Genomic DNA, 13,532 nt, shown 5'->3' on the forward strand with positions numbered 1-13,532 from the left:
AAATGCACTGAACCCAGGGTTTGTGGGTTCGAGTCCCATCTGGGGTGCGATAAAGCAGAGTGGCGCAGCGGAAGCGTGCTGGGCCCATAACCCAGAGGTCGAAGGATGGAAACCATTCTCTGCTAGGCAAGCCCCGACAGCTGAAAATGCACTGAACCCAGGGTTTGTGGGTTCGAGTCCCATCTGGGGTGCGATAAAGCAGAGTGGCGCAGCGGAAGCGTGCTGGGCCCATAACCCAGAGGTCGATGGATCGAAACCATCCTCTGCTAGGCAAGCCCCGACAGCTGAAAATGCACTGAACCCAGGGTTTGTGGGTTCGAGTCCCATCTGGGGTGAGATAAAGCAGAGTGGCGCAGCGGAAGCGTGCTGGGCCCATAACCCAGAGGTCGATGGATCGAAACCATCCTCTGCTAGGCAAGCCCCGAAAGCTTTAAATGCAATGAACTACTTTTGTCAACATTGAAAGTATTTCCCTAGTTCACTATATTGATGAGGCTGAGGCTGAGGCTGATAGTCAGCAGACTAGCCCCATTGGCCTAATGGATAAGGCACTGGCCTCTTAAGCCAGGGATTGTGGGTTCGAGTCCCATCTGGGGTGAGATAAAGCAGAGTGGCGCAGCGGAAGCGTGCTGGGCCCATAACCCAGAGGTCGATGGATCGAAACCATCCTCTGCTAGTGCCACTCCAGTATAGTTGCCTTTCACAAAACGCAGTCTGAAACCAGGATGAGAAGTACGGCAGGAGGTTTTCAGTTACCGCTACTGAAATTCCTAATAAACCTGCGGTAAAAATTAGAAAAGCCAAGAAATCTCTGAAGTTCCTTTGTAGTCTTGGGCCTCAGCCAGTACAGAACAGCTTGCAGCTTTTCCTCATCCATCTGCACTCCCTGTGAATTCAACACGTAGCCTAGGAATGAGATGGAAGACTGATGGAAGAGACATTTCTCAGCCTTGACAAAGAGGTCATGCTCCAGCAGTCTGTTAAGTACAGCCTTCACATGTTTTACATGATCCTGAACATTGTCTAAGTGTATAAGAATGTCATCAATATATACAACAACAAACCTGTGGAGCATGTCTCTGAGAACCTCATTCACAAACGACTGGAACACAGAAGGAGCATTGGCTAACCCATACGGTAAAACAAGGTATTCATAGTGACTAGTGGTAGTGGAGAATGCTGTCTTCCATTCATCTCCTTCCCGTATCCTCACCAGGTTTTATGCGCTTTGCAAGTCCAGCTTGGTGAAGTATCGGGCCCCACGAAGTTGTTCCAGTGCTGAAGGGACTAATGGAAGTGGGTAACGGTACTTTATGGTTATGTTATTAAGAGCCCTGTAATCTATACAAGGGCGCAAACCACCATCTTTCTTTTCAACAAAGAAGAATCCTGCTGACACCGGGGATGTGGATGGACGAATGAAACCCTGCCTCAGAGCTTCATCCACATACTCCTGCATGGAGGCGGTCTCCTTGTTGGATAGGGGATAGATCCAGGAACGTGGTAGCGGTGCCCCTGGCAGGAGGTCAACAGAGCAGTCCCATGGCCGATGAGGTGGCAGCTGTGTGGCTCTCGCCTTACTGAAAACTTCAGATAGATCTTGGTATTCAGGTGGGATATTGACTTCACCTACCTCTGGACTTTCAATAGACGTAGAAGCACACTGCACCTGCAGACACCGATCCTGACAGGCTGGGGACCAGGCAAGCACCCGGCTGTTAGACCAGGAGATATGAGGATCATGCTGGCGAAGCCATGGCAAACCTAGTACTATGGGATGGACAGGTGAGTTAATAACAAAAAAAACTCAGGGTTTCCTCGTGAATGTGATCAATGGTGAGTTGTAAAACCTGCGTCTTCTCATACCCCGTTTACACGATGGGAAAACGCATATATTTTCATGCGTTTTGGCCTTTCTTTTACACGAAAACGGAGGTTTTATCACGGAAAACGATCATTTCTAAAAACTCCGGCCAAAGTGGAGATTTCTGAAAACTCTGTTTTTGTGTTTGCGTGTGAACTAGGTCAAACGGAGTTTTAGGTTCTTAAACGTCACAGTATGCGACTAAAAATGCATCACATCATGTGAGCGTCCTATTGTTTACAGTTAGTTTGCTTACTGATCATGGATGCTGTTAAGGGAGTGCTCATTTATACGTTAATGCAAACGCCTGTTTGTATTTACAAACACAACTGCTTTTCTATATGGAGGAGCAGAGGCGAAGAACTGCACGGAGGTCAGCAGTCTTTCTACTGCTTTCACTCCCAAGACGTAGGCTACATTGCCTGCCAACGTCGCCACCGACGGTTTTGGATCTGACCAGGGCGAACTGCTGTCTGGTGGGAAAACTTCGAGAAAGAAGTCGTCCTCCCGGACGAATGTCGCGCTCATCACTACTGTCTCTTTCGGAGTTACTGCATCCCTCCATAGAAGGGCGTATTTATGCGGGCTCATGTAAACAGAAACTTTTTTGAAAACGATGTTGTGTGTACAACGTTATTTTTGAAAACGGAGGGGCAGAAATATTCGTTTCTGTAAATACCCGGCTATGTGTAAATGTGGTCTCAGTCACACGTCCTGAGCCCAGTGGTCAACCATCAATTGCATTCACCCGTGAAGGAGGAGTACATTGAGTTTTTGGAATCTTCAAAGTATGTACAAAATCTTCTGCAATGAAATTACCCGCAGCACCAGACTCAATCATGGCAAAACCAGAGTAGTGACCAGCTCCCCAGCTTAAAGTTACTCTTATATTGAATAGTTCAGGTATTCTATTAATGGAATCTCTGCTTACCCCGGCGGACTCCTGGTGTTGAGGACGGCGGTTACAGGTTGCTATTAGGTGACCAGACTCTCCACAGTACAAACATAGGCCGTTACGCCTCCGGTGCTCCCTCTCCTCGGGGGTCAGGCGTGTGTGGCCTATTTCCATCGGCTCATAGGTTTGCGGGGCCTGAAGTGACTCACATTTGATGTATGAACGATGTCTTGGAAGTCCTCTTGTTCGAAGGAGATTGTCCAGACGGATGGCTAATGCCCCTAGCTGGTCCAGAGTTAAGTCGTCATCTCGACAGGCTAGCTCAGACTGAATCTCAGGTCTCAGACCACGTCGGTAGACGGTAAGGAGGGATTGCTCATTCCAACCACTTCTGGCTGCAAGGATCCTGAAAGACAGAGAATAATCAGCTACTGTACGGTCTCCCTGACAAAGCTTCAGTAGCTGCTCCCCAACCTCCAATCCCTCAGCTGGATGCTCAAACACGGCCTTGAAAAGTGCTTCGAATGAGGCAAGATCCTTGATGTCATCTCCACCTTGTTCCCATACCGCAGTAGCCCACTCTGAAGCTCTTCCAGTGAGAAGAGAAATGATAAAAGCTACCTTGGATTCTTCAGATTGGAAATTACGTGGATTCTGAACCATGTGCAAAGAGCACTGAAGTATGAAACCTCTACAGGCATTTGGGCTTCCATCAAACCTCTCAGGTTTCACCAGGGAACCATCTCGCTGAGGCGCAGGCTGAGGCAGAGGTGGTGGGCGAGCAGACAACTCTTGGATGGTAGTAGTCATCTGGTTCAGTTGGTCACGCTGTTGGCTTAGTAGCTGACCCTGAGCGGTGATGGCTTCACGGAATCTTGCTGCCTCGGCTGCATCCTTGCTTTTGGTGTGTAATTCTGTCACAAACTGGAGACTTGAAACAAAGAAATAGGATGCAAACGCTCAAGGCGTGTTTTACTGAGATAAATCAAAGTGCCACGATGGGCAAACCAGGCAGAGATCACAGGACTGGAGAACAGCACATCTTGCTGATCACAAACAATTACACACAAAGACAAAGGAAAAAGCCCAAGGCTTACATAGGAGCTCAGTGAATACATTGCCTACAGGTGAGAACTAAACTTAATGAACACATAGGCTACAGGTGAGAACTAAACTCAATTATCACATTGGCTACAGGTGAGAACTAAATTAAATTAAATTAACACATTGGCTACAGGTGAGAACCAAACACTAACAGAGCATTCACACGCTTCCGTTGGAATGCGTTGCGCCAACGGATGGCGGAGGAGGAGTCTGGCGCATGGGGTTCTGTTGATACCAGAGACGTTATAGTGAGATTGACAGGTCAAAAAACCAATCACGCCACTAGCAAGCTGCTTACCTTGTAAGCAGTAGCATGCTAACATTAGATAGGGTGCTCACACACCTCGCAAATCCTATCAGACGTATTTTTCAGTTACAATAAAGGGGTTTTTACATTGTACACTGTCTATTTCTCGGTAACTTTTAAAAAATCTAAGCAAAAAAAAGTCAAACAAACAACTTTTGGGTACAAATACGACCATCTACGGAGTTTGGTCGCCATCTTTTTTTTTTTGAGCTTGCCGCTTTCTAGACGTGAGCATATACGGGATCTGATTGGCTAGCGCCTGTGCTGTCAGTTATGCATGAAAGGCAATTTGATTGGCTGACGCATGCATTGCCTCACGAAAAGTTGAACATTCTTCAACTCTTGCTGCAAGCAACGCATGAAACGCAACGCACGGGCACCCAACGGAGCCATAATTCAGTTCGGCAAAGGATGACGTCACCCCATTCAAAGTGAATGGAGATCCGTCAACCCTGACGGATCAACGCATTCCAACGGAAGCGTGTGAATGCTCTGTAAGAAGTGAGGGAAATACTAAAACACAGGAGAGGATGAACGGACTGGAGTAGCATATGGAGCAAGAGCAGGAACAGGAACAGAGGAGTGTGCAGCAGAGGTTGTGACAATCCCCTAGGATCATACAGCCAGTTAGATGGTAAGTTGTTTTCCTGTCAATTTGTTTTTGTTATATTTCATTATAAACCTCATGTTAAATATAGCTGTCTTAAGACACGTTAAAATGACAATAGGAAAGTTAAGGGTAATTAGCCTAAATCCTATTTATAATAGTGTCCTTCTACCAGTGGTGTATACCCAAAAGCCATACTTGAGTAAAAGTAAAAATACCACACTGGAAAGTGACAGTGAAAGTCACCTATTATAATACTACTTGAGTAAAAGTCTGATATCTGATATTTACTTTATTTAACAATCAAAAGTAATTTTCTGATATTAAATGTACTTAATGAAAGATTTACAAGTAAATGCTGTTAATAAAAAAGAAAGGGTCAGAATTTTGAGAATTATTAAGTTTATTATTTTAAGTGCTGTGGCCAGCATGAGGACTTGTGTTGAAAATAATTGGGTTGACTGTGATCCATCCAGGAGCAACCATTTTCAACGTAATATATTGTACATAAGTATACTTTTGCATCTACTATGAACTTATCATCATAATTCTTCTAAAAGCAATATGATATGAAGAAGTTGTAACAGTGCTTTATAAGTATGCTAATTCCGACTAGAGGATGTAGAGGGCAAATGCATAATATTGTGTTCAGCAAAAAATATCAACTTGATGCATCAGGTCAGTGTTTTGAGAAAGGACACCTGCCTTGTAAACTCCTATGGGCCTGATTTGAACACGATAGGCAAAGGTTTTGCTCAAGCTGAATCTGATATCTTAACAGGTTTATGCTAATTATGATAACTAATCATTAACGTTGCGGCTCATGGGATTACTCTTAATTTACCTCAATGTGTTTCCTGAGGTTGGATGGGGATTTTTTGAATGCCAATATTTCAGTAGCTTTGGGTAAGAGGCACTTCATCCGGTACCAAGAATCCTTCACTCTTCGTCACCACCGTCGTTTGTTGCGGGAGTAGCAGGTGCTTCCATTATTGCTTCCATCGTGAAATCAGTCATCGTAGAGTGGAATTCTACTCATGAAGTCGCTCGCTAGCTAGCATCCTAGGCATCACTGGAAATAAAAAACCGCGGCTTTGAGAGCACTTGTTTGCAATTGCGCATTAACGTGATTAACCAATGATTTAACTTGTAAGCTAGGACCACTGATTCGCCAAACTTGCTTGCTTGCAGTCTGTGTTCCACCACAGTCCCCGACGTTGATCTCATGATTCATGATTTTTCTAAAGATAGATTGGATTTTATAGCGAGTAACGAAGGTTTCAGGGGAAATGTATCGGAGTCATCAGTTTTCTTTGCAAATGTAGTGAAGTAAAAGTGAAAGTCAACAGAAATATAAATAGTACAGATACAGATATCCAAAAAAACTACTTAAGTACAGTAACGAACGTTACTATACACCACTGCCTACTTAATCTATCGACAGCCACTCGAATATTTTCAAGCTGTAGACTTTGTACGTTGTGACGGTATAGTTCAGGCAAAATAGCGTTTTACGACAGACCAATTGTAAAATATTTTTTTTCAGCATAGATCATTTCTATGAGGTGTCCAGAACAACATACTAAAAGTATGTTTAGTACTCAAATTCCTCAAATAGGATTTATTAGGACTTTTAGTATGTTGTTTTGGACACCTCATAGAAATGATCTATGCTGAAAAAAATTATTTTATAATTTATTCTATTTTTGGATCCAAAAAGGGTTAATTTGCCTGGCCTAGTAGTGGAAGACTTGACTTGTGTGATGTGGAAGGGTCATGACAACTTATCGTTCGAGTGTACGACGTGTGGTTATTAAATAATGACACTGTTATTACAAATATACAAGAATAACGAGTTGTCCTAATTGTAGCTGAAATACAGCATTAGTCTCGTTATGTTATAGCCACACCTCGTATTTGTAAAAATGTTTTACATATTTTATTAACACCTCCCGACGTTCTCGAGGTGGAACAAAACGTTTTGTAACTTAATTCAAGCTATTTTGGACAATTCCTCACCACAGCAATTTTACAAGGAAGAACAGATAACAGTATAATAGCACAAGTGTCTCAAGAGAACATATACAAACGCAGATAACTTAGTCCAACTAACACCGTACTTTGGTACACTACCCTCGCTGGATACAAACCCTGTCACACAAATGCGGTCACGGGTGTCAAACATACAGCTCGCGGGCTGGAGGCAGAAGCATCCCGCCGGATGACTTTGCTAGGTATGAAAGTTACAGAAATACATAAATTGCATTTCTATAAAAGTAGCTTTTCTTAATAAATGTCAAGGGTTATGAATCAGAATGTCTCTCAAGGATATGGAGGTTTATGAGTACAAACGTTTTGTAATTGTTTTAATCGACCCAGTAATTGCTTCAAAAACAGCGTAAATGCAATGTCTGCTCCAATCGCAGATTGGCATTTATCTTCCATCTTAACAACTATCCCTTGCAATTAATAGCCAAATTTCCAAACGCAACCAAAACTTTGCATCACATATAATTTGGGATATTTATGTTCCTGCTCCTGCTCCGCATATGTTGTGCGTTCAAACTTTACGTTTTTCCATTGCTCAGTGTGTGGCACAACTCCACTCAACCCCAGGATAGTTGGAGGACAAGATGCCCCTGCAGGCAGCTGGCCCTGGCAGGCTAGTCTGCAGATGTCTGGAAGCCATTTCTGTGGAGGTTCACTGATCAACAAGGAGTGGGTTGTATCTGCTGCTCACTGCTTTTCAAGGTCAGTAGGGGTTGGGCCCAAGGAACGGATGCTGTAAGAACTAGGTTTGGTGCTAATTTACGAAAAAGAACGTTATAGGTTGTTTACACCACTAATCAATTCATGCTGATTTCGGTTGTTGTTTTAAACCTGGATATCAGTTGGTCAGAATAAACATCACCATGCATTTGGGCTGTTTATTCTGACTAAAACCAATGTCTTTTTCAGCACCAATCCAAGCGGCAGACCCAGCAGAGCAGCAATCCCAACGAAGTGTCCAGAAGCGTGGACAGAATCGTCTTGCGTCCCAATTACGACAACAAGACCAATGACAACGACATTGCTATGCTGAGACTCAGTTCCCCCGTTCAGTTTACTAACTTCATCAGACCGGTTTGTCTGGCAGCCAGTGGCAGTGTGTTCAACAATGGCACCGACAGCTGGGTAACTGGATGGGGCAGCATTGGAGAAGGTGGTAAGTCAAGTCAATAGGGTGTAGGACAAGTTGATGTCCACACATATTTGGATGCTACAGCTGGGATATATTAAAGAAACAGCAAAAAAAGTTTAAGCAATCAAACACATTCAAAAAGTTCCTTCAAGTGTGAATTTGTGTCCAGCTTCGTATTTGATAAACAATAATTTTGAGCTCACTCTCCTCTTCCTCTTCAGTTGCTCTCCCATTCCCCGAGACCCTACAGGAAGTGGAGGTTCCAGTGGTGGGTAATAGACAGTGCAACTGCCTGAACGGAGCTGGAACGATCACAGAGAACATGATCTGTGCTGGTCTACTCGCTGGCGGAAAAGACTCATGTCAGGTATTGTAATAGTTTGGTGCACATTCAGCTGTCATGAGACTGTAGACATGGATTGTGCCAATCTATTTCAGAATAAGGAATGTATGATAACGTTTCTTACAATAATGTGTTTGTAGGGTGACTCAGGAGGTCCAATGGTGAACAAGCAGCAAACGGTTTGGGTCCAGTCTGGGGTCGTCAGCTTTGGGTTTGGTTGTGCTCGACCTGAACTCCCTGGTGTTTATTCAAGGGTGTCCCGCTACCAGTCCTGGATCGGCTCCCAGATCCAGAGCGACCCACCAGGCTTTGTCACATTCTCCATAGCAGATAATGCGCCTCCTGGCTCACTTTCACTCTCTTTCCTTCTCTTCATGATATCAGCCTTTGTCTCTCTATGTTGGTAGGGTATGAAAGCTGAGACAAGAAAGCATTACTATGATATGGTATATGGGTATGGTATATGGTACTATTTTAATATTCTTATTGCACTTAAAAGGTATGATATTAGTGATGTGAGGACATCAGGGTGGAAACAAGATAGTTGAGGTGGGAGAAAAATGACCTTGATAACAGCCATGATACATCAAAAAGTGTATTGAATGTTTTCTTGCAAATAACACATATAATATATGTGTCTTTGCTCATTCACTTTTGTGTTTACATCATATATAGGAATTATTATGAAATACATTTTTTACATTAATCTTTATGGACATTAAGTCTGATGCAGTGATAGTTATTTTCATTGTTGTTACAACAGCCTCAAATACCTCCTCAGTATTACTTTTATAATAAACAGAATAGGGTACATCAGTTGAAACAGTAAATGGCCTAGACTAAAATACTTTTTGTGTAGTACCATACATGTTATTATTTGCTATAGGAACATAATTTGCACATGCAGAAATCACCTGCCTGACTCTCACCAACAGGCCAAGTGTCATATTACTCCTGTACCTATTGTCTTCTCCTGCCTTACAAAGACCTAAATGATCTTACTCTCCCTGTTTGACAACCGTTTCCCCTTTTAACCAACTGCACTTAAGGCCCTCTCCTCTGAAGGCCTGCTTACCATTCCCCCATCTAATCCTCATAACCAGTATGGCATATGCTCAGTATCATAGAAGTGTATGGTTCTTGCATGTTCCATTTGGGCTTTTCTTTCCTTTTTTCTCTTTTGTTGTAATGTTATATATACATTTTATATACATTAAATGTGTTGTGTCTTGCAAAGAGTAATAGCCTGTTTTCAATCTTTTTTTTTTCAATCCACAAACACAAAACTATCAAAACACAAATGACCAGTACGAACAAGGGTGAGCCTAATTCATGACACGGCTTAGTCAGTCTAGGCTGTATGTTTAGTCAATAACTTTGTGACATCATAAAGCATATAGTTTCATATAGTTTCTGACCATAATCAATGAATCAACATCAACATTGGGCAAACCCAGGTCAACTGCCTGAAAGACAGCAATAGTGCTGATCTTGTCGCCACGGAATTCTGTACCAATAGTACATTTTTTTTTTTTTAAAGGTACCAACTATGGCTACGGAACCGGAACTATAGTTACTGCCCTATTGCTATGTAACAAGATTCTGTATGTTTTTTTTTTCCTGTGTATATCTACTGTTGCCACAGACACATTTTCTGTAGATCATTCCCATTCTGTAGCAGTAGGGAACCAGGTGTTTGTCAGTGGAGAGGGTCAAAAGAACAGTAGCCAATGCCTCCCCCGAGGAGGTATTTGTGGTGAATCCTATAGTGTTAGACATGATGCCCCCATAAGGCACTGCTTGGCGTGGGCATCTCTGGTTGCTAGTCAGAACAGGCCTTATGTTTATTCAGCAACTTTGTGACAACCTACATTGATTAAAGGTAAAATATTTTGCACACATTTTTGTCATCATACCTGGGATCAAACCCGGTTAAGCTGCTTGTGAAGTATCAACATGCTATTCACTGTACCAACTTCAGCATACACCAGTACTGAGACATCTAATGAATGATGGATAAGCATCCTCAGTGGCACTCTTATCGACACAGAATTCCATAGCAACTCACTTCATTTTTAAAAGCACACACCCCAGATGGGACTCGAACCCACAATCCCTGGCTTAGGAGTACAAGCGCACTGCATGGCCAGCGAAATGTTTCAGGCTTCAGTCAATCACGTTCGCGCCTTCTGAAACATTTCGGTCAAAGGTTATGACAGAACGATTGCTCTGTGTCTAAAACAATCTGTTCATTTAAATCTGTTATTAATTTATTTTGTGAGTTAAATGTTATTATCACACAATAAATAACGCAGAATGAAATTAAATAATCATAAATAAACCATTATTTTCTAGGGGGTGCAATGGGGGTGCTATGGCTAATCCAGGGGGAGCTAGACACCTTGTGTCTCCAAGACCTCATGAATAGACGGTAACACCCCTTGAAAGTGTATTTAGCAGACCAGCCTGCAATGGATAAATCAGATAAGCTTAGGTGAAACGCTGTGAGGGAGTGTGGAACTTCGGCCTCTGTCTCAACAATGTGTGGCCGCCATTGTTCAAGAATAAACCTGAATCGTGACTGACTAAAATCCAAGACTGGTCTCCAATATATGGTATGAAATGAAATACCATTAGGGGTGAAGATGGTGGGCACACATGAGCAGGGTGGAGAGGGTCAGTCGCCACAGACATGTGGCTGGATGTCCAGTCCCTGCATCACCACTATGTTGCCCTGCCTCTTGTGTGGTGTGGCTCACATCCACCAGCTGCAGGGTGGTCTGCTGCATAACAGCCCCATTGGCCAGAATGCGCCGCCTGATCCTCCTGTAGTCATCCAGGATGAGATCCCATCTGGACAGAGAGAGAGAACACAGCAGCCCGTGAGAAAAGACAAAAACATATGCCAGTGTGAATATGGCAGGGCACAGAGGGAAAGTAGCAAGACAATAAATGTTCCTGACCTGCTGGTTCCTCAGCTTCACCAGATACTCTGCCATGCTGTCAACTCGGTCCATGCCTGGCACGCCAGAGTCATCCACAGCCTGAGAAAGAAATAAGCGACACATTTTGAAAACAGATATGTTGGAGAAAATGCTGATACAGTGATTTTATTTCTTTACACACAATTATGAATTGACATACCCCAGGCTCATCAGGAGAGGCTGGGACACCTGTGGAGGTCTGGCCACTCCGCAAACCTGGTCTGCAGCTTGCTCGCCCCCTCACTCACGCAGCAGCTAAAGTCCATGTATAGCAGGACTGTGTGTGGAACAGCTGCGTTGCGGTACCGCTCAATCACGCCATCCTGTCCAGTCCCAGCCACTCCTGCACTGTCATGACACTGGTTGGATCCAGCCAACCTCGTTGTCAATGGAGGTCACCCAAAGAGCTGTCCCCCTGCCATGGCCAGTCAGCTCCTTTGTGATCTGAAATTTGATAACAGTGATGTTTAATATTACGCACTTTTTTTCCTACATTATCTAAGGCAGTAAGTGTATGTAGATTAAATACATATTTATAATAACTGCTTATACTTTAAATCAATGTTATTAGCTAACTAACTAGAACAATACAACAGGTACAATAAGCAAGTAAACACTGAATGTGAGCATGCTTTGAACAATACACTGTGACACTGCAGCACATAAATATACACTCGAGTACCGTTATCGTTATCAATAGCAATCATATTATGCATGATCAGTTACAGTAGCTGTATGATAAACAATGAAGCGACGCTGGACAGGCGTCATATACAGATAGCAAGCTAACTAGATGTTCAGTTAACTGATACAATCTTTCAACAACTACTTGAATCACTGTCAATACTTGGACGTGTGCCTGTTTCAGCTCAGAGTAACATTATAATAGTTACACATGGCTGTTTCCATTCATATCAATTTTGTAGTTATTAGATGTAGCATAACCTAGTTCGTAATGTAAACGTTACTTCGGTTTTGTTTAGCACGTAACTTCAGTGGAAGCGTTTACGTTAGCTTGGCTTGTCGATCAGTACGATATGAAAATAAAACGTGTGTCTGTCTAAGAGAAATATCTTCAGGAGAGTGATGAGGTACGTCTTTCAGCGTAACTTGGTAACGTAACGTCACACAAGTTCAAGACAAGTTCACTCTAATGGAGAGATGCGCTGCGATTGGCCAGGTCCATTAGTTTTCCGCGGCTGGATTGGATTAGGCTAGTGGACTGCTAATGGATTTGGAAGACGAGTTATTGGCCGACGAGATCCGAGCGGTCCTGATCCAAGTGGCGCCACTCTGCTCTTCCTCCCTGCAGTCTTGCTGTTGGCTCCAGGGCTCTCATTGCAGCAAATATATCCTGGAAAAATATGAAAGTATCATGGTTATAATACAGTGGTGTGGTGAACATGAAGCCGTTTTGCAATGACTTGTGTCAGGCAGAATGGCCCGTGTGCAGAAGTGAGTGTCTTGTTAGGTCAGACAGAATGGCCCGTGTGCACAGATGAAGGTCAGGCCATTCTTTCGGGGCCTACGTGCAGAGAGGCCTAATTATCAGGCAGAGAGGCCTGTGTGTAGGGATGAATGTCAGGCCAAACAGAGAGGCATAATTTCTCAAAACAAGATCACACAGTTTCCACAAGTGCAGGCTTACAGAGACAGCCAAATATTAATTAAAAGGTTTATGCATAAGGGGATTCATCAAAGAGCAGGTAGAAGTTCCCACGAAAGAGCCATGCCATCATAACCGGGAGGGGTAAAACTACTGATAAGGACACAGCTGCTCGGCATCTTGAAAGATGTTTTGGCAATTAGTGAGCAGAATATTTTGGTTGGTTCAATTTGGATACGTTTTAGTCTTTTGATTGGAAAAGCATAGTGACGGAATATGCCCTTTAAATAGTTAGTGCGCTAAGTTTTTGACCGAGCTGCTCCATGGACCACCACTCTCGATTTGAATGAAATGTCTGCAAGATTGAATAAAACTTCAGTTCATCACATTCGGTCTTCTGACTCTGATTGAGTATTAACTCTAAGATTTGAAGAGGTTGTTTTCGCTACAACATATTTGGTGTCAAGAAGTGGGATTGGACAAAGGACAAAGGCTCCCTGTCTTCTGGGACCCGGTCCGCTGGCGGGGCGACTAGAAGCGCGCATTTTAAAAGGTAAGAACAGCATTTTTCTTTTTAACTTGTCATTCCGCTGGCAAAGACTGTAGCCTAGAGGGGAAGGATGGGGCCTAGTCCTACAAAA

The 13,532-nt window shown here is 43.3% G+C and overlaps 1 protein-coding gene and 1 non-coding gene across 2 annotated transcripts; both read left to right on the top strand.

Moving 5' to 3' along the window:
* The first annotated feature begins 525 nt into the window (after positions 1–525).
* On the top strand, positions 526–598 carry trnak-cuu. The gene has a single exon. It is a non-coding gene; the product is annotated as a tRNA-Lys (tRNA).
* A 6,494-nt stretch (positions 599–7,092) lies between these two features.
* LOC116218798 (testisin-like) lies at positions 7,093–8,708 on the top strand. The gene is made up of 4 exons (XM_031561562.1): positions 7,093–7,134; positions 7,736–7,982; positions 8,180–8,325; positions 8,442–8,708. The coding sequence occupies exons 1-4, from the start codon at positions 7,093–7,095 to the stop codon at positions 8,706–8,708; spliced, it is 702 nt and encodes a 233-aa protein (XP_031417422.1).
* Positions 8,709–13,532: the final 4,824 nt, after the last annotated feature.

This window comes from Clupea harengus, chromosome 23 (genome assembly GCF_900700415.2).
Source record: "Clupea harengus chromosome 23, Ch_v2.0.2, whole genome shotgun sequence".
In the NCBI taxonomy this organism is placed as follows: Eukaryota; Metazoa; Chordata; class Actinopteri; order Clupeiformes; family Clupeidae; genus Clupea; species Clupea harengus.

Bases quoted from the DNA above. Each gene is read 5' to 3' on its own strand.
- LOC116218798 (XM_031561562.1), top strand. From the start codon at position 7,093: ATGTCTCTCAAGGATATGGAGGTTTATGAGTACAAACGTTTT. The intron at 7,135-7,735 runs GTAATTGTTTTA...TGTCTTTTTCAG, and splicing joins TTTATGAGTACAAACGTTTT to CACCAATCCAAGCGGCAGAC. The intron at 7,983-8,179 runs GTAAGTCAAGTC...CTTCCTCTTCAG, and splicing joins GGGCAGCATTGGAGAAGGTG to TTGCTCTCCCATTCCCCGAG.